Source organism: Oryzias melastigma, linkage group LG15, assembly GCF_002922805.2.
Source record: "Oryzias melastigma strain HK-1 linkage group LG15, ASM292280v2, whole genome shotgun sequence".
Classification (NCBI taxonomy): Eukaryota; Metazoa; Chordata; class Actinopteri; order Beloniformes; family Adrianichthyidae; genus Oryzias; species Oryzias melastigma.
The window spans coordinates 14,674,169-14,694,736 of NC_050526.1; the positions used below are offsets into that span (position 1 = coordinate 14,674,169).

At 38.8% G+C, this 20,568-nt stretch overlaps 1 protein-coding gene across 7 annotated transcripts in view; it reads left to right on the forward strand.

Moving 5' to 3' along the window:
- Positions 1 to 19,979, forward strand: part of map4k3b (mitogen-activated protein kinase kinase kinase kinase 3b) — a 45,053-nt gene extending 25,074 nt beyond the window's left edge. The window contains exons 15-35 of one of the 7 annotated variants that reach the window (XM_024296923.2): positions 1,349 to 1,411; positions 4,228 to 4,280; positions 4,877 to 4,915; positions 9,597 to 9,668; positions 12,710 to 12,761; positions 12,841 to 13,036; positions 14,409 to 14,515; positions 14,794 to 14,835; positions 15,333 to 15,417; positions 15,497 to 15,576; positions 15,652 to 15,712; positions 15,950 to 16,067; positions 16,184 to 16,242; positions 16,525 to 16,628; positions 16,718 to 16,889; positions 16,972 to 17,040; positions 17,131 to 17,223; positions 17,313 to 17,383; positions 18,000 to 18,055; positions 18,174 to 18,227; positions 19,059 to 19,979. In XM_024296923.2, coding sequence (XP_024152691.1) covers positions 1,349 to 1,411; positions 4,228 to 4,280; positions 4,877 to 4,915; positions 9,597 to 9,668; positions 12,710 to 12,761; positions 12,841 to 13,036; positions 14,409 to 14,515; positions 14,794 to 14,835; positions 15,333 to 15,417; positions 15,497 to 15,576; positions 15,652 to 15,712; positions 15,950 to 16,067; positions 16,184 to 16,242; positions 16,525 to 16,628; positions 16,718 to 16,889; positions 16,972 to 17,040; positions 17,131 to 17,223; positions 17,313 to 17,383; positions 18,000 to 18,055; positions 18,174 to 18,227; positions 19,059 to 19,146 — 1,734 coding nt within the window. In that variant the 3' untranslated portion in view covers positions 19,147 to 19,979. The remainder of the gene's footprint in view (positions 1 to 1,348; positions 1,412 to 4,227; positions 4,281 to 4,876; positions 4,916 to 9,596; positions 9,669 to 12,709; positions 12,762 to 12,840; positions 13,037 to 14,408; positions 14,516 to 14,793; positions 14,836 to 15,332; positions 15,418 to 15,496; positions 15,577 to 15,651; positions 15,713 to 15,949; positions 16,068 to 16,183; positions 16,243 to 16,524; positions 16,629 to 16,717; positions 16,890 to 16,971; positions 17,041 to 17,130; positions 17,224 to 17,312; positions 17,384 to 17,999; positions 18,056 to 18,173; positions 18,228 to 19,058) is intronic. The other 6 variants (XM_024296924.2, XM_024296925.2, XM_036215481.1 and 3 more) reach the window with 6 other exon arrangements.
- The last annotated feature ends 589 nt before the right edge of the window (positions 19,980 to 20,568 follow it).

The window sequence follows — 20,568 nt, forward strand, 5'->3', positions numbered from 1 at the left end:
CATAAGAGTTTGTATATTTTGGAGAAAATATTATTCATTGAAAGTTTAAAGAAAGAGGTAACTAGTTCTGGTAATTTTAAATCATTATAGCGCAGATGAACTTTCTAACTGAAACCCTTGAATCTTTTTCACCATTTACCTACGAAATTCACCTCTCTACACTGACAGCGGTGTTCAGATTTTTAATAGAACTATAAATGGTAATAAAAATAACTTTATGTCATTTTTCAGACTTTTGTCATAAATCTGATGTTCTTAATGCTTTTATTGTTTGGGTTTACTTCCTGTTATGAAGGGGGAGTGTGCTCACGTTTCAGAGCAGGTCATTGATATTCAAACTAAAGATGCTGTTGGGTCAGCAGGGTGGGACGGTGCTGGAGTGCTTTCATGCCCTCTACCTGTTTCTCGTGGACTTCCTTCACCTCTATCCATCATCTGGATTTTCCAAGAAAACCATCAAATCCTTTCTTCCATTTCTGCATTCGATCAATTCCTATTCGGATTGTCCTGGCCCACAGTAGTCCTGGACTTCAAGGGCTAGGTCTTCTTTCTTCCTGCGCCTTTGAGCAAAAATGTCATCCCCGCCACATACTCAAAAACTCACCAAAAATGAATATACACCTACTACCTGGTGAAAATGAATTTTGAGGAAACTATGACATCACAGCCAGAGATAACGTCCACAAAAATGAATGTAGCCAAAATCTCTTATGACGCTAGAAGACTATATTTCAAAATTTACTAAGGAGTCAAAGCTCACGAAAGTTTTTGAACTTATTATGGGATGGACTTACGACTTACGACTTGTCGAGCATTTTTGTAGCAAAATATGAATTTGGCGGTTTTGACATTTTCAGTATGACAAAAGAAAGCTTTTGTTTTGGGAGATCTTGAGGAAATTTCACACACAGTTTAAGTCTACAACCACAGCCAGAGTTTTGTTGATCTTTGACCTCAGGAAGAGGCCACCATCTTGAATCTAAAAGCTTAGGAAATCTACAATTCCTCTTAGGCATCTATCTTCCCCTAACTCCATGAGCATCATTGGGAGGCTAATGGGGGGGGGGGGGTGTAAAAGGTTTGAGGAAAGGAGGAAAGCTTCAGTTTTTTTGGTATTTTGTAAGATATCTCTCTCTAAACTTTATCTTAGGTTCCATCATTCTTCTTTTCTATTTTTGTGGTTTTTCACTTATACCCAACTCTAATATTTTGGTATTTTCCCTTCTGTCTTTCATGTTTTTTTGCTCTAACGGGTTGATTTTTCACACCCCCTCCCCCAACTCCCTTGCTGCCCCCTTCAGTCCAGGTTAATGTATTAACTGCGGTCTCTCTCTGTCTTGCTGACCAGTGTGATTCTGAGCCCTATCTGGACTGTGTTGAGGAGCTCTACTATACAGCGAGATCTAATCTGGTAGTAGCCTCTCTGTTCTTCGGCCTCTCCGAGTCAAACCCGCATTTTTTTCTTTTCCGATCATCTTTCATCTCTTTCATGTCTGTTTTTTTTTCTTGTTTTCTATTTTCATCTGTGTTTCTCGTCTTGTTTCCTCACGTCGTCTTTCGGCCCTTCTGTCTCTGTATTAGCGGTTAGAGGGCCAATACCGTCATTTGTTCAGTGTTGGTTCTACTCTCCTGGTTCTTCATCTTCACTAACTGGTGTTTAATGCCAACTTGCACTGGACGGTCAAATTATACCACACAGCCATCGACTGTATATGAGAACTGCACAGTGCCAGTGTGACATCACCCATAGAAAAGAGTTCCAGCTCCAACCAAATGAAGTCAATTCAATCGCCATTTTTTGGCGATACGAATGCCGCCATGTTGGAACCAGTAAGCTTCAGTTAGCAGTGATTGGCTCGAGTTGATCTGAGTTAATGTTTCTATGGCCACCGCTCTCCTTAATCGGTAGTGAGCTTGTTGGAAGGCCACACATCTACCACATTCTTTTATTGAGGCATCTGATCAGTCTGTTTATAACTTGAATAACTTTCACTAAAGAAACAAAATATAAAACAAAAGTAGGATTATGAATAAGATGTTAAAAGAAGACTCAGAGCAGGAATGTTTATTCTGACAAATAGTGACTGATTAATTTATCAGTAGGAGTCTATGGGATTTTGACTTCCTGGAACCAGCGGGTACTTCCTGTTTGGAACACGAGGGGGAGGGTCCACTCAGTCCAGTTCTCCTTTGCAGTCAATGGATAGAGCCAACAGTGGCCAGGCGCAGACTTCAGTAACTCCCACAGAGACGCATTTGATGTTTGTGATGTTTCTTTCACAAGAACCCTCGATTTCTGTCTACTCCTGTTCAGCTTTTAGAAATCTTTCATTTATATTTCTTAATCTTTTGCGGCTGGTGTCCTACTGGTTGCATGCTCTTTTGCTCTGTCCTCATCTGATTCAATGTTTCTCTGATCTAGAAATGTGAATTGTTGTCAACAAATGTGTCAGACTGAACTGTGTTGAACATGAAGCTCTGGGTTTGGATCATTCAAAAGCTGGAGCAAGTAAATAATAATAATAAAAAAAAACCTTCATTGCAAAGATTCCTGAAAGAAAGCCCCTTTTACACATGTCATGTGTCACATTTGTGTGATGATATTTGACACACAGATATTACATGAAAAAAAGTCCATGGAGTCTATTGATCTACACTGAAAAAAGCCCCTTAGAAATTAGTCAAAATTTCTTACACCATTTGCAGATTTTCTTTAAATAAGTTAAAAAAGTCTGCCAATTGGGTAAAAAATAAAAGTCTTACCTATTCCTATATCATGCAATGATCCTGAAGGCATCAGTGATAACAACAAATTCTTTTGTAATGTTTTTGAAGCAGTAACTATTAAACTGCATCATTTCAACTTTATCATCAAATTGCAAGCTGTTGAAATTAAATATGTCCCTTAAAAACAAGAAAAATATAGATATTTGAAAAAATAAAACAGCAGATCTGAAGGTGCAGAAGCTGTAAAGCAGCAACGTGTTAAAGCTTCTTCATCTTTAAGAAAATCTTCAAAAAGCTTTCTATTTAAGCGACGTTTGTCAGATGATGCGCAATATTTGATCTTTGTCTGATACCAAAATGTAAACTCCAAATTTAGCTAAAAGGCTGTTAAACATTCAATTTTATATAAAAAAAAAATGTTCTTACATTCACATTATAATTGAAAATAATCACAATATGTACATTAAAAGACAAGATACTCATAATTTAATGTGTGAAAGGGGCTTCCATTAATTAAAAAAATAAGTTTGTTGAGACAAATTAGAATTGATATTATTCATGTTTTTCCTCCTGTTTTATGTTATTCATGAAAAGCTTCAGAAGTTCACCTCATGAGCTTTATTGTAGCGGATTCTGATGTGAAGCTGACCTCAGTCTGAGTCCTCACACAGCTGCTAACAGCTCATGAGTCTGTGTTCACGCTGCTGCATCATGAGCAACATTTCACTAATGCTGTCAGCCAGCAGACGTCAGTGAACGCAGCATTTTCGACTTGAAAGGAATTGTAAGGTTTAATCTCACGACTTTTTTTTTTAAAACAAATTTGTTTTTTTGAACATTTAATTTTTTTTAAGACCCACTCCAATGAGATAATACAGTGTAGGTCTACGTTTTCTTTGTTCGAGCAGACATCTGGCTTACAATGCCACTATTGCTCACCATTTTTGTTGCACCGTTGATGTTAGCTTGAGGGTGTGAGGGGCTGTAAGCTAATGGGAGAGCAAATGGAGTGCTCTCTTCAATGGAAAGAGGAACGGGGTTGCTCCTGTCCATTGGGAGTCCTGTCCCACCCACAACTTGAAAGGCAAATTTCTAAAGAACTGCCACCTCTTTGCAGAAATTATGTGAGATGTTATTGTGATTTTGGCTAAAAACGGCATAATCATAATTAAAAACACCACTGGGGAGGCTTTGTAAACAGATCAAAAGGTGACCAGAGTGGGACTTTAACTAAAAAGACAATTTTTAATATATTTTTTTATTGTCACAAAACAAACATAGCCCTAAGTAAACTCATCAAAGTGAATGTATGAATTATGAGTTTAATCCTTAAATTAGGTCAGTTTCAAGACATGAAACCTTATGATTCCAACTAAATGACCAGCTGCTGATAGTAAAGGAGGGTCTCAGTCATTCTCTGTAGAGTTAAAATGACAGAACATTTTTAAGGAATTGCAAAAAAAAAGTCTCACAGCACTGATTTAGTTGTTTCTGTTGCAGGATTTGCAGTTGGAGTACGGCAGCGATTCACCGAGTCTGCTAGGAGGAAATAAGTAGGTGTTATTCATTTAGTGTTTGTTTTCTCACTTTTCTTTCTTTTCATTTTCATTTGATTTTTACAAAGTGATTTTGTCCAAATTTTCAAATATAGTAGTCCCTTGTTGTCCCTTGCAAGTTACATTCTAAAAATGTCCCACAATAGGTGAAATTCACAAAGTGGGATTACAGATATTTTAAGGCAGTGAACTTCCTTATTACACACAAACATGAGCATTTTCACACTTTTCTCCCTAGTTTAAGCTATCAAAGTTCAAACCTTCATAGAAAACAAGTCTAGTATTATAAAAAGAAAACAAAGATCTGATCGCGATCAAAGATTTATGTAAATTTGGCAGGTTACATGCATTCTCTTAGTAAATTGATTGACAACGTCAACAGCCAATCAGGACACAGAGCTCGAAGAACCAGTGCACTGTAAAAAAAAAAAAAAAAACTGCTCTGAAAAGCCTACGAAACTGTGAAAGGTAAACTGCAATAAATCATTGTATTTGTGAAGCTGTTCAGAACCTGCTGGTTCAAAGCAGCAACGACCCACAGAAACATGTTTTTTCTGCACTGATTCGCTCTTTTTCTGCTCTCTAACAAACAGGAGTCTTCTCAAATCTGTAGAGGAGGAGCTCCAGCAGAGGTGAGTCCATTTTTCCTGATTGGTTTATCTACCCTGATCTAACCGCACTCACCCACCATCAATCAGATCCTAACAGCCAGACTAATCGACCAATCACAGGCGTTTCCTGCTCTAGTGACCCGCGCTGACTCGGGGTTCCGCTGGGTTTTGTCTGTGCTTCTTGCTTGCTTCACGCTTTGGTGTCGCCGGGGAAAAGCTGCAGAGACTGACTCACACGAAAACACACAGCTTTCCTGCGCATTCACAAATGTGCACGCTAACTCGAGAAGCTGAAGATGCGAGGGGCTTTGAGGAACTTGACAGAGAAAAGAAAAACTCCTATTTGCTAAAATCCAAAAAGGGTATGTGCACTTTTCTGTGGTAATTTAATCAGGGAAGTAAGAAAATCAACATTTCATCCATATTTCCAGAACACTTTTACTTTGGAGAGTGAGAGTCCTTATATTCATAGTAACTTGTGTTTGACAATGTTTAAAACTTAACAATAAATGAATTAATAAATGTACGACAGCACAGTATTTTGAAAATTTGATTTTGTTACAATATGAACTGTGGAAATGACTTTTTAAAAATGTATCTATTTATTTTTTACCAGCACCATTTTAGTGTTTTTATAGAAAATGTTCTCAATAAAATTGTTTGGGCATTTAACTAATTTAAAAACCATCTTAAGGAAGCCATTTTTTGTTGAAAATGAGTCTTACTTGCATTATAAAAAACACCATCGAAATTGACAGAGGAATAAAATCATCAACTAAATTAAAATAAAATAAATCTTTGGAGGTTGTGCAAAATAATGCACACATTTGAGCTTTAAAAAATCTAAAAAATATATCAATCAAAGGAATTGTTACTGAACTTCATTTGTTTTTGGTGTAAAATCATTTTTTTAACATTGAAATCGATGTAGATTTGCTCGCTTCTGCCCCAAAGGTCTTTTAAGGAACTGCATGAATCAAAGCTGAATTCCTAATCCAAACACTGCCCATTTTGCAGAACTTGATTCTTTGCAGCTTTATCTGAAGTAATCCCCACGTAGTGAATTCTTTATTAGATGGATCATATGATAGTCTCTCTGGATCTGTGCAGAAAACTCTCTTTTCTTTTAATAACATTACGTCTTCTTCATATTGATTTTCTGGGACTGAGCTGCTGCATTGCAGCCAAACAGACTGTGTTTTGGTGACTCACAAACACTCAGCGTGACCAGATTAGAACGAGTCTTCGACCACTCTGTCAATATTAATGGAACCACAATGCATCTTAGATCATGTAAAATACCATGCTGGACCCTTTTTCCTGTTTGAAAACACAACAAGGCCTATTTAGGTTTTTCACGGCACTCGCGCTCGTCCTCAAAGGAGACTTGCGCGTCTAATTCAGGCTGCAAGCCGGAAAAGTGTAGCTACAGATGAAGCGACGAGGAAATCTTGGTTTATGATTTTACGGAGCAGCTGCATGATTCCGTATGACACATAACTTATAATGAGCTGTAAGGCTGTGGGATCTCTGGAGGCGTCCGCTGTACAGTGCTCAGGACAGACACTTCATACCAAGAAGCGCATTTATTTAAAAAAAAGTTTCCATTGCAGTTTTGCAAAAAAAAAAATATTTTTATTCGTCCCAAAAACCACCTCCTCTAAGCACAAAAACTTCTTTTTTTTTTAAAAAATGCCAGGTTTTTTTAAATTGTGGTGACCCTGACAATACAAACACCATCACTTTTGCTCGGAGGTCAAACTTTCCATAGTAGAAGTTTGACATGTTTTTGGAGAAGAGCTTTCCTTACTGTGGTTCTGAGCTTTCAAATTGGAAGAGCAGCTTTAAATCTAACCATTGACTGTATACGAGAACTAGATGGAGTGAGTAGTCGCCCATAGAAAAGGGTTTTCTTTCAGCCCCAACCAAATGCAGTCGTTTCAGTTGCTATTTTGTCGCGATACGGATGTCAACTTGTTCGGGCCAGATGATGTCAGTAAGCTGTGATTGGTCCAAGTCCGGTCCAATCAGGAGTGAGTTTGTTTGATACCCACACCCATTCCACGTGATAGCCGACTACACGAAATCTCTCAAACATTTCAAATGCTCGGTGCGAGACCACATACTTTCATTAGGTCATCTTAGGTCAGTTTATAATTTAGATAATTAGAATTACAAAAAAAAATCAGGATTATCAACAAGATTTTAAAAAATGTTTCAGAGCAAGAATGTTATTCTGATTAATGTAATGACTAGCTGTTTATGGGGTTTGGGCTTCTTGGAGACAGTGAGTTCTTCCTGTTTGGAACGTGAAGGGGGAGGGGTTACTTCATCCAGTTCTCTTTTTCAGTCAATGAATCTAACCTAGAAGCAGTTCTGTTTGCATTTTGTCAGTTAATGAGATGCTGTAGATTTTCTATTGACTAAATAGTGTCCTGTGAGTTAGTACACCTTTGCCGACTAGTTCAAGGAGGAGTCGTTGCTTTAAAAATGCAGCTCTGTTGTGTGACTACTTCTACTCTAGTGCGCTATATAAAGCGTTTCTGCAAAAAACTAGTATGTATCAATGATAACTAGATCTGTGATTTTAGACCATAATCCATTGCGTTTAAGGGAATTTTCATTTGGAAAAATATATGTATATTTACACTTACATTTTATAAATCATGCACGTTTTCATCATCAAAACACAATTTGTCCAAACTTCATTAAAATCCAGATAGTCTTTTAGGGGTTAGGGAGGGAGTAGTGAGGGAATGCAGACATAACCTCATATGCACCTCAGGTATTTTTCCATCAAACTTCAGGAAGTGTACCTGTTTGAATGTCCAACAACATAAAAATGTGAACCAAGACAGTAACAACCTAGAGGAACACAGCTTCAACAGAAAAGCATCCTCCAGGATGTGTTGGTGGAGATGACAGAACAGAGCTGCAGTTATTGCTCGGGGTCTTACATGGAAAACAACCCAACAGATCTGTCATCCCCACATTGTGAGCATCAGCCATCGAAAGATCTTTTTTACTTTCTCTTCTTATAACAAATAGTCAAAAAGTAACAGCAGTTGTTGCATGCTATTGGTGGAGGACACTAATTTTAGCAGCAGTTTCCAGGTAACGTTTAAAAGTCTGAGTCTCATTTCTTTTACTTTCTTTTCAGTGATCCAAACGTTCTCGCAAGCTTTTAAGAAAGATCTTTGTCAGAGTTCTCCTGGTTGTCTGTAGGACTTTAAAACATTTTTTAATGAATTACAGATCAATTTTTAGGTACAAGATTTTTAACAAGTTAAAGGGAAGTCAAAGAACTCTTGACTAAGACTCTTTTGGAAGATTACAAGACAGTTTGGATCCTAAAAGAAATGAGCAGTGACTCAGACTTTCATATCCTATCATATACGTGTTTATCATAGGATATTTTCTATCTTGGCTCTTTGATTCTTTCACAGACATTAACCCAATGAACTGAGCTGCTGTTTTATCCTTGAAAAATCCTGATTGTGTCAAACTGTTTCTGTGTAAAACATTTTAAGCTTTTTAGCTAAATAAATCTCAGTTTAATTTAAATGTTTTTAGCCAAAGTCCAGATTTGAAAACCAGTTTTATATATATAAAAAATACTTTCAATTCAAAGCCAGCCTTCATCAGTCGTGATCATATCTTTAATGGGATGCTGTTATGGTTTCTACCCCACAAACCTGTTTTGAGTCAAATTCAGCTAATTAAAAAAAAAAGGCGACATTTTCTAATGCTACGTTCACACCTAGCGCGATTCACGCATCGAATTTGATGCTTGACGTTTGTGCAAAAATATGTTCTTAAAGGAGTGATTGTCCAAAGTTTTTAACCTCATCGCTACATGGAAGCATTGACTGTATATCTCATTTATAGTCAATGACAATGAGAGATCAGCTTTATTTATTTTGAAGAGCTCTACAAAAGTGTCAGTAATCACGTCTCCATGTCTGGGTTCATGAGATCATGCAGAGACTCTCCCAGTACGGTGATCTTTATCAGCTACTGCAGGACCTGCGTCTTAGTGACGGCCGCTTTCAACGCCACTTCCTTTACTCTGTTGTCCCGCATTAGTCCAATGATGGAAAAAATAAAAACAATAATAAAAACAGAGTATCTTAATATTATTGTCTCCATACAAATAATAAAATTCAGGAGAACAATCAGGTTCTTCTCCATGTTGGTTTTGGACTACACCTGCTGGTCATCGACGCGTCATGGGTCAAAACTCACTGTCTGACTGGTTGTTGTAAATTCTTCACCAAAGTTGGAATATTAAACTCCGGACCCACGATGATGCGGGAGTCATTTTATGACTGAACGGCTAAAATGCGCTGCTGTGTGATCGTAGCATCAGGAGTTTATTTTTGGTTTAATGCATCAAAATCTGAAAATGTATTAAATATTTCAGGTTATTTTTTCAGTCGAGTATTTTTTTAAATACATTTAAAAGTGTTGATTTTTCTTACTGTGGAAGTGGATCAGTCCTCTCAGATTTGTTGGATTAGCCATCAGAGGTAGTTGTTGACCTCACTCAGCTCTCCCTTCCCTTCTATCTCCTCCTCTTCCTGTCGTCTCTCTTCTTTGCTTGCTCTTCTCCTCCCAAATCTCCTCCTATTCTCCTTCTTGAACCAAATCAATCTTCTCCCCTCCCCTATGCTCCCCCTCATGTCTTCACCTCCTCTCCCAGGGGCCATGTGGCACACTTAGGGGATGATGAGGATGATGATGGTGCAGATGATGATGATGAAACTCACACTCAGTAAGTTCTCTCTCAGACTCCAGAGGCTTCGGCCTTCTCGTCTCCATAGAGAGGACGAGGAGGACGAAGGCTCTCCCTGTCTTTGTCACAGTTTCATCTCAGCGCAGCACACGCCGCCATCACGTAGCACACGCCGCCATCACGACACCATCACGCTGCATAAGCTACCCGTGTTTGTGTGTTTTCGTGCTACGCAGCTCCTGTGTTTCATGTACTGTCTGATGTTTGGAAGGGCAGAAAGCCAGTTCTCCTGAGTTCCTCCCTGCTGCTGGTTTGTGTTTGTGCTCATGCTGCTCGTCTCCTCTGCTTTGCAGGGAAAGCATGCAGGCTCCACCCCCTACTCCACCCCCTCATATCATAGAAGAGCAACACAAACAGAAAAAGTCACCATATTACAAACAATACACAATTTATGAATCAACAATAAGAATTCGTCGTGTTTTTGTTTTTTTGTCATTAAATATGGCCTGTCAGATTCAGTCTGTTTTCTTCAAAATTGTTTAAAACCTAAAATTTCTCAATGCTACTATTAAAACAGTTCAAGTAAAATCATTGAAAAGGGTGTTCAGAGTTGGTAGATGAGTCAAATTACCTTTTCTTTATACATAAAGTGAAAAATATGAATATATTGAGACATAATACATACTAACAGAGGACTTTGATTAAAAGTTGTAGTAACATGTCAAAAGAAAGTGTTTGAATTTCTGAAATCAACTTAATTTGACTGTTTTAAATATTTTTTGTCCCCATAAAATGTTCAATAATATGCCTTTATTGTTGCTGTCCGCATGTGCAACGATACTGAAAGTATCAGTTAAAGAAAATATAATAAAATATAAACATGTAGGTTATACGGATGCAATAACTAATGAAAACATATATATTGTAAGTAAAAAATATAGGAAAATAAAATAAATTTTGACAATTAGGTAAAAAAAGAAATTAAACAAATTAACACATAATTTAAAAAATCCCTGAACATAACTTAATATTTTTTCTTAAATGAACAGCATTCAGTTATCACGTTTTCCTTATATTTACAATGAAAAAATTATTTCAATATTTTACATTTACTAAAGTTTATTACAAGTTAAATCAGGCAAGTTTTTATATTAGATTTCTGCTTGCAGTTCTAGAATTGATCTAAAAATTTCCTTTGGAATTTAAGGATTTTAGAAAGTTTAGAACTATTAATAAAAACTGTAATACCGTAAACAAAAGAGCCAGCAGTAGCTCAAAGCTTTAAAGTCCCACTCTGGAAAGTGTTTCCAGTGGTCTTTTAATTTTGATTTTGCTGTTTTTAGTAAAAATCAAATAGCTTGTGTTGTTTTCTAGGACATATTTTAGATATAGAGCAGCAGTAGTTCACTAATAGTTTTCCTTTTGAATGGTGGGTATGGCCCCCTTTCCCTCACCTCCACTGAGAGTTCAGAACAGGGAGCCTGTTGCCCATCTAGTGTATTTTTTTTCACAAATAGCCTCAATTTCAAACCGTATTTTTTTCTTCTGCTCTTGTTTTATAGCACTTTAAAATAGAAAAACTCAGGAAAAACACATTTTCTTCAAATTTGTCCGACATGATGAGAAAAATGCCGCAAGAGCATGTTAAAAACACTGAAAACATATTTTTATCAGAGTTGATCTTTAAAGCTGTTTTCCTTTGGTTCAAATACTAAAGTAAATTAAAAAAAAATATTTATTATAGGATAAATAAACCAGACTGCTGTTTTTTAATTTAAAGTGCATTTTGAAACTCTTTCAAACAGGTGAGGTTAGATAAAGCTTACTTTAAACTAACGCATTCAAATGTTAAAATAACTTGTCATTTGGCCATAATTTACATTTTTTACTTACTTTTTTACCTCACCTGTGTGTCTAATAGCACAAACTGTGTTGTTTTTTGAGTCTCTTCTATAGAGTTTTCCTTTTTTGTTTCTGTATGGAAGTTGGGGGTTGATCATTGCATGTTTTCTGCCTGTAACATCACCATTTGTCTTCACAGCCGCTCCTTCCTCTCCGTTTGAGTCACCCCTCATTCACCATCACATAACTTTATCACTTCTGGAACTGCAGCTCAGTTCTCCAGAGAAATGTGGAGTTTATAATGAATATTGTGTTTGACATTTATGATGCGAGAATGTAGAACTGGGGCTGAAAAGACTTCTTATGTGAGCTTTAGCTCTTTCTTAGAAATCTCTGGCTGGACACCGGCGCTTATAGGAGCGTTTGAGAGAGGCTTTCTAATACATCTGTTCAAAATGTCAGCATGTCTTATTTTTATTATTATTAAAAATCTGTTAGATTAGTCTTTTTATTAAAAAAATATATATTAGAATCAGATAATCTGGGTCAAAATCAAACATTCAACCAACATCAAAACTGATGTTTCTCTTTAGTGTGAGGATTTTTTTTAGTTTTGACACTCTGCAAGCTGCCACAGCCCAGCCAGATCAAACTTTCTGGCCGACTTTATGGCTCTGTTCCTGAATGTCCACGTAGTTTCTATTAAATAAAAAAAAAAAAAAAAAAAGCAAAGGAAGTGTTCATAAAGCTTTGAAACTACAATGTTAGCATCATGCTAATGTGTGAGTTGTTTGGCATAAAAAATAACTGAGAAAAAAATCCAACTTCTTGTTTTTAATTTGTAAAGCACCAATTCACATGTTAGATCATCTCAAAGCAACAAATTAATAAAAAAAAAACATTTTTTCCCTCTAGTAATCTTTTTGTTTTATCAAATTCTTGACTGTTTTGCTGAAAAATAGTATCTATTGAGAGATTTTCTCAATACAGAGCCATAAGTCGCGCTAATTGGTTTTCCCCTCACAGTTTATTTAATTTTCTATGACCGCTGTTTGATTTCTGTCTCACTGAGGACTTCACAGGTTTTAAGTGTCAATGCGTACGAGAAAATATCTTTTGTGGGAATTCTTTCATCATTTGCATAAATACCTAAATAAGTCACGCATGACTTCTTAAGGTACAAGCTTAAATACAGGTTGTTCTTTGTTTTAGATCTTAATTTGTTTTTTAATCTGCAGTAAATCCAGCACTATCATCAGGCCCAAGGTCCCGCCCCCTCTTCCTCCTAAGGTACCAGTGTTTGTCACATGCTGGAAATTGTTTATTTTTATGTTGTTTTTTCTAAAATGGACTGATTTCTGTTCTTCAGCCCAAGTCTGTTTCCTCATCACCACATCCTCCACACAAACAAGAAGATAGCCACTCCCACAGCGAGGATGACAGCGGAGGAGGCACCATCAAACGCTGTCCCGCCCCAGAGTCGCCGAGCCCCGCCAAGCCGCCCTCCAACGTCCCCCCCAGGCCTCCACCCCCCAAGCTGCCACCCCACCGCCGCAGTAGTCTAGGTAACAACAGCCCAAAGCACAGAGACGTGGAAAAGTCTCCTCCAGACGATGACGGGAGCTTTAGACATTTCTGGGAGTGGCTCCATGCGCCTCACACTGAGGAGGAGCTGGAGGAGGCGTGGGAGGTGCTGAAGGAGGTGAAAGAGGAGCAGGAGGAGGAAGAGAGTAAGAGCAGCTGATTCGTAGCTGGGTAGTGTCTGCAGACCCTCTGTGTCCTCTCCCCCCCTGCCCCTCAGTTGTCTGGTCTTCCATCAGTCAGTCTAATCACCTCCTCATGAGTCCATTAACAAAAACGCTTTTTTTTGTTCGAGCTGCTCCTGATCATTTGCTCCTGCTCAAGCGGATTGGTTATTAATCCAATCAGTTAAGACACGCCCCTCACACTGTGTCACTGGAAGACAGAAGATCAGAAAACTGAACCTCAGATAGATCTCATCTTCCTGATACGTGTCAGTTGACAACCTCAGGATGTCAATCCATCTATTCTGAGGTGCAGCAGAAGTTCCAGCTGAAGAAGATGCTGCTGAAGAAGTTGCAGCTGCAGATTTTCCTGTTGATTTATCAAGATGACCTCAAATCAACACTTTTCAAAGATCAGGAGCTTGGTTTCCTGTGGATCTGCGAGCTGGAAGTCATCAACCAAGTGCATATAAGAACACTCGAGACTAAAAACCAGGAATGTACCAAAATGAGGATCTCTGTTTCCGTGGTTCTGTCTCAGCAGATCCGTCTTTAGATGTTTAGAGCATTTAGAACATGTTTAGAGTAGTTTTCACTATGGTAAATCTTTAACTGTTTATACAATTAGCATAATTGCAGTGGATTCTGAATCAAAGATGAACAGATTTGCACTAATTTATGATATTGGTGCAAATCCGATATGAAAAGCTTCTTTTCTCAACGGCAGAATCAGCTAATTCATCTTATTTGCATAAACAAAACAATTACAATTGCTATTTTTGGGGGTTCAAGACACCCTGCAATGTGCAGATATGTGATAGAAAATTAAAAATATTAAATATTATCCTAAAGGAGAAACTTAAAGAAAAAGGAAAGTGATGATACTGAGTGAAAAGATCAGGATCCTGCCTTACTGGAGATGTTGATCTAAGTTTTGATAAAACGATTTATTAAACCACACACTCATGTTTAAATTTAAGCAAGGCCAAAACAGACGTCCCCGTCAACCTGCTGCTGCTTCTCTAAATTCAGTCCTCTTGAGTTCTTCCTGCTCCCCCCTCCGTCCCGCTCCACTCCCACCGGTTTTCCACCTGACTCCTGCTTTTGTCCAGAGTTGCTTCAGTCAGCCGTGTTTGCGAGCTCGCTGTCGGCGGTCCCTGTTGTTCAAAAGCTGCGGCGTGTGTGCTTCCAGGTAACGGCCTGAACTCCCCTCACAACGGCGAGAGGGAGGGGGCAGCAGAGAAACAGTCCACGATGCCCCCTAGTGTCCCTGTGCGGAAAGACAAGAAGGATGTTGTGGTGAGCCTGATCCATAGATTTTACATTCTGATCAGTATTCCTACAGATTATCTTTAAATTAATATAAATATGCAGATAAACTACCATAGGTTAAGTCATGCTTTGTGTTCATTCTCTGTAGATATATATAAATATACATTTTATCATTACATTTGATAAAAATGATAATTAGCTGTAGTGATCCCTAAAGAGAGCAGCCAGATGACAAAGAGGAAGGAAAAAAAAGTGTAAATATTTTCAGGATCAGTTTTTTAATGTGTGCGTCTTCTTTGCCTTAGAAGCCTGTTAGCAACGGTCTCCCCCCAACACCAAAAGTACATGTAAGTATTCCTGTTTTTGTTCTGAGTTCTGTTTAATTGAATTTGCTACTAAGTCCCATTTTTTGCGAAGATTTAAGATAATTTACGTTTGGTTTAGATAAAGATATGTTCCTCACTTTAAAGAAAATTGTGTTATTGATGTGTTTAACATGTTCTTGAAGCATTTTTCTAATTATGAAGAACATATTTAAGGAAATTAAACTTAAATTGTATTTCTGAGTTTTTCTTTATTAAAGTCTCCAACAGTTCCATTCACATATTGAGGCATGTTTCTATTAAGCTACTGCTGCTCTACAGAAACTATGTCCTAGAAAACAATACAGTTGTTTTATTTAGGCTTAAAATAAGTATAAATGTAATAAAAAGGTCACTATAGATCAACATATGATTAGATTGGGACTTTAAAGCTTCTTTTTTTAACTGAAAAAGCAAATATTGATGAAGAATGTTAAGCACACTGAGAGATTGTAAAGTTTTTTTTTGGTCTCCCTCTGCAGATGGGTGCGTGTTTCTCTAAGGTGTTTAACGGCTGTCCTCTGAAGATCCACTGCGCCACCTCCTGGATTAACCCCGACACCAGAGGTAGGCATCAGGAGTGGGGGGCTGACTGTGTGTGACCAGGCGGGGACAGCAACACAAATGTCTGCTGTGTGTGTTTCAGATCAGTATCTGATCTTTGGAGCTGAAGAAGGAATCTACACGCTGAACCTGAACGAGCTGCACGAGACCACCATGGAGCAGGTGAGGCTGCAGATGGAATTAGCGCCGTGGTGGCTTTTGTGTTGTTAAAAGTGTGCTCAATCTGTCTACCTGCAGTTGTTCCCCCGGCGGTGCACGTGGCTGTACGTCATGAACAACTGTCTGCTCTCCATATCTGGTGAGTGAGAAGTCTTCTGTTCATCTGGGTAGAGAACTGGACTGAATGTGACGTCACCCAACCAGCACTTCCTATTTGGAACACAAGGGGGCGGGGTCACTCAGTCCAGTTATGTAAAGTCAGTGATTTATCCTCTGTCCACTCCTACAGCGCAGAAGAAACCACCCTGAACACCTGCAGGTGTCAGAACTTTTTCTTTGTTTCTGTGCTGATTGATCTGACATCATCTCGCCGCAGGAAAAGCCTCCCAGCTGTACTCCCACAACCTGAGCGGGCTCTTCGAACAGGCCCGGCAGTTACAGAAGTTACCCGTCTCCATTCCCACACACAAACTCCCCGATAAGATCATTCCAAGGTAACACAGCAGCAAACTGGAGGTCACAGCCAGCACTTATTGACCAACCTTCCCTCCTTCTTCTTGACCTCTGACATTTATAACTGTTTTTTTTTCTTCTTTTGTGCTGATTGCAGGAAGTTTGCTGTGTCTAATAAAATTCCAGACACTAAAGGATGCCAGAAGTGCTGCGTTGGTGAGTTTTATGGTTAAAATTTAGATTTTGCAGCCTAGCAGGGTGAATACTAAGTCAGATGTTTAATTTTAAGCAGGGAAGTGTAAAAAAAAGTCTCTTATTTAAGTCCCTATTTTTTTGTATTCCTATTTAATTATAGAATTCAAGACCCACTGCAATAAAAATGTACTTTTGTTGTTTTTAGCATGTTCTCGTGGTGTTTTTATGATGCTGGAGGACATATATTGAGAAAATAAGATTAAAGCTGCCTTTCAGAATATTTCTTTATTTAAATCCCTGCAGTCCGTAACCCGTACACGGGTCATAAATACCTGTGTGGAGCCTTCCAGTCCAGTGTCATGCTGTTGGAATGGGTGGAGTCTATGCAGAAGTTCATGCTCATTAAGGTCAGTCCCAATTCTTCTTTTATTCCTTCATTGTAAGTGATTTTACTCCCTAAAAGTCGGAGCTGGCGTTGATAACCATGACTCTGCAGACCATCGACTTCCCGCTGCCGTGTCCACTGGAGGTCTTTGAGATGCTGGTGGTCCCGGAGCAGACGTACCCCCTGATCTGCGTGGCGGTCAGCAAAGGAAACGAGCTGAATCAAGTGGTCCGGTTTGGCACCGTAAACCCAAACGCTACCTCCTCATGGTTCCCAGAATCAGGTCAGAACCCCGTCCTGCCCGGCGCTGTTCTCTGCCACACATCAGGAGGTCTCAATAACCGTTTTGGACTTCCTGTGTGCAGATACGCTGCAGACCTGTGTGATCCACGTCACGCAACTGGAGAGGGACACCATCCTCGTCTGCCTCGACAGTCAGTCTCCGCCTTCACCTCGCGTTGCTTCATTTGAGGCCTAACCGTAGAAGTTTAGTGAAGTTTCTCCTTCCTCCTCTCATTCTGCAGGATGTATAAAGATAGTGAACCTCCAGGGCCGGTTGAAATCCAGCCGGAAATTATCAGCCGAGCTCACCTTTAACTTCCAGATTGAAGCCATAGGTGAACTGAAAACAAAATGATACACCAGGAAGTTTCCTGATGTCTGGAGATAAGTCTGTAATTGCCTTTTATTATATATTGTTTTGCAGTTTGCCTCCAAGACAGTGTACTGGCCTTCTGGAGACACGGCATGCAGGGGCGGAGCTTCAAGACCAATGAGGTTTGACCTCATCAACAGTAGCATTTACTGCTAAAGTGATGCTAAAACCCTTTTTTATGAAGCTTTTGTGTGCAGAAATGCTTTGTTTCAGTCCACACACCAAACTTAGATCCACCCTAAACTGTTTTGCTGCTCGGCGATTGGCTCGCCACCTGGACTAAGACTCATTTGTCATTACACAAATTTCCTGCAGAAAATGATGCGTTGAAGTAAAAACATTCTGACGATGCTGCAAACTTTAAGGAAAAACAAAAATAATTGAAACTATGAAACAAAAAAGAACTTTAAAATGGTGAATTACCTATAATGAGTAATATTAAAACTGATCTGATCTTTTGCTGATCCTCCTTGATTTTCAGGCATTGACTGTATACAAGATATACAGTCAATGCATCCATGTTGTGATGACGCTAATAATTTTGACAAAACCTTTGATTGAAGTAAATGTTGTGGATACACAACTAAAGCACATAGTGTTGAAATGTGTAAACATTTTCATTTTTTTAAACTGTTTTCTTTAAAAGCTGCTTCATCCAAACCATCTGAAGGAGAAAAGTTTCCTCAAAAATGCTCCAATTTTTTTTCTCTTTAAATGTTTGGTTTTGTTTGTCTGCAGATCACTCAGGAGATCTCTGACAGCACTCGTATCTTCAGACTACTGGGATCAGACAGGTGAGAAACATTCACACTCATACGCACCCACACACATGCACACATTCATATGCATGCACACATGCAAATGCTCATACACACACAGTGTTAACGTCTGTCTGATGTCTTCTTGCTGAAGACGAACTGACGGTAGAGATCCAGACACTGAAGAGAGAGGCGTCACTCACCGCAGGTACACTCTCTGCTCTCCGTCCTCAGGCGGACTCAAGCTCCGCCCCTCACTGTCGGGATTCTCGATCTGCTTTGTTCTGTATTGATACTCATTAAAATCTGTTTTACTATGAGTAAAAACACCCCCGATTACAGTTGTTTCTTTGATGTTTGAAATTATGCACCTCTATCTGATTGTTTTATCAACTTAAATGCTGATTCCTTTTCTTTGTAAAATGAAGGATGTCTGACTCAGACAGTTGATCCTGGTGACGGCTGCCTTTTATATGGAGGACTGAAAATGCCAAAATCTGAGCTTAAATGTTATCAATAAAATGTTTTAAGATGCAGAAAGTGATGATAAAAAATCCCCATCCCACTAAAATTGTTGGGATTTCTAATTTTTTTTTTCCGTAAAACTGATTTTTTTAGATATATATAATAATGAATCAATAAAATATAATTAAATGTCAAAAATGTAACACAGTGAAATTGATAAGATTTGTCATTAGGTCTGAAACCAACTAAACAAACAGGTTTTCATTTTGAAACAGTATCTGATGGATTTGGGCAGTTTCAGTTTCCTGTTCTCCTATCAGAAGAATTGTGGACTTTTTGGGATTGTACGGCTTCTCTGCAGGTTTAACAGAGTTTCCCTCCTTTGTTGGTGTTTTCTAATAACAAGGGTTTCACAGGTGGGACCAAATCTTCTGTGGCTGCTGAATGGGTTTCTGTGACCTCTTTGTGTCAGAAAATGAAAAACGTTCAAATCAAGCTGAGTTTTGGATTTTTGAATACAACTCCCATCTAAATGTGTGTTTTCTGTGTGTTTGTGGTGTCTCTTTGCCTGCAGGGTGGTGGTGCTGGAGAGTCGACCCACAGACAACCCCACGGCCCACAGCAACCTCTACATCCTGGCCGGCCACGAAAACAGCTACTGAGACTCCCCGCGCTCCCTGAACGCCTCGTGACGGGAGCAGCTGGTACCCCCCCATACACTCAGACCGCCTCCACCCCTCTGACCAGGAGGTGAACCGTGTTTCATCTCCAGCTCGGTTCACGTGAAGGCGGAGACGATTCTCATCCGGCAAAGGTCGCCTTTGTCGACAGACTGCACTCTGGGGGAAAAAAAACGAAGATCTTGTTAACACTAAACCTGCTTTGAGCTGAAACGGCTGCTCGCGCTAAAGCCTCACAGCAGACTAGTCCTCCCTCTCCTCTTCCCCCTGTTTTTTTCTTTTTTAGCGGTCCCTTTATTTATTGTGGCATGACGTAAACAACCAGCCAGAACGGCGTTCCTCCTTTAGTTCCTGGTTATTCTTTTTTAGAAAAAACAGAAAAAACACCGTCACTACTCCAGTACCCATCACCACACAAGTGCTTAACCAACCTCTATTTAATTGTTGTAAATAAATGTAATAATAATAATGTAGTATTTTTGGAAGAACACTAAGAGTCTGTGTGGACGGCGTGGAGACGAGCGGGTTCGGACATGAGGACCCCGGCTGCTCGCTTTCATCACTTCCTGCTCGTTTGCACCGTAGCGACCGTTGTCAGGGCAGCGGAGGTCTGTCCGTGTAAAACTCTTTTGTTTGATTTTTTTTTAAATGCTGTTTTAATCAGACGTTTTTGTTCTAAATGCTTCCTTTTTTATTTTGCATTAAACCACTGGTGTTAAAGTTTTGCACAGAGAGAAATGTATTTCATGAACAAATGTGATGTCATTAAAACATATGACCTTGTGTGAGCGCGTGGACGCGGAGCGCCGCGTACACAGCTGCCGTTTGTGTTTATGGATGGACGGGGCTTTGATGAGGCGCCGGCAGGGAAAAGAAAAGGCTGCGTTTACACAGGAAGTCCTCGAGAGGCTCGTACCACACTTTAGGTCATCAAAATATACAAAAAACCTTCAACTTAAATGTCAGATTCACCTTAAAAAACTCATTTTCTAAATTTAACAGACAACTAAAAGCTTTGTCGAAACTGGAGCAATTTATTTTGAAAGGATGCATCTTTGGCGACATTTAAGCTTCTCCTCCGCGTGCCATTTTTTGTTTTAATTATTTATTAAAACAAAGATAATGGATAATTAAAGTGGTCATACATATAAAATATATTGTGCTTTTTTTTATGAACAAATCGTCTTTTCAAAGTAAAATCAAACTTGTTTTTAAGCATCACATCGTTTTTCAAAGTTGAGCTGTGTGACTTATGTTTTTTATTTTTACATAAGCTTTTTGTCATATTATTGTTTTTTTTATCCATTTCATCATTCAACTTTGTCCACAGCGTTTTTGATTAGCAAACAGCTTCTTTTAAGCCTCAAATCTACGATAACCTGTTGTTTTTCCTTGTTTTTTTTT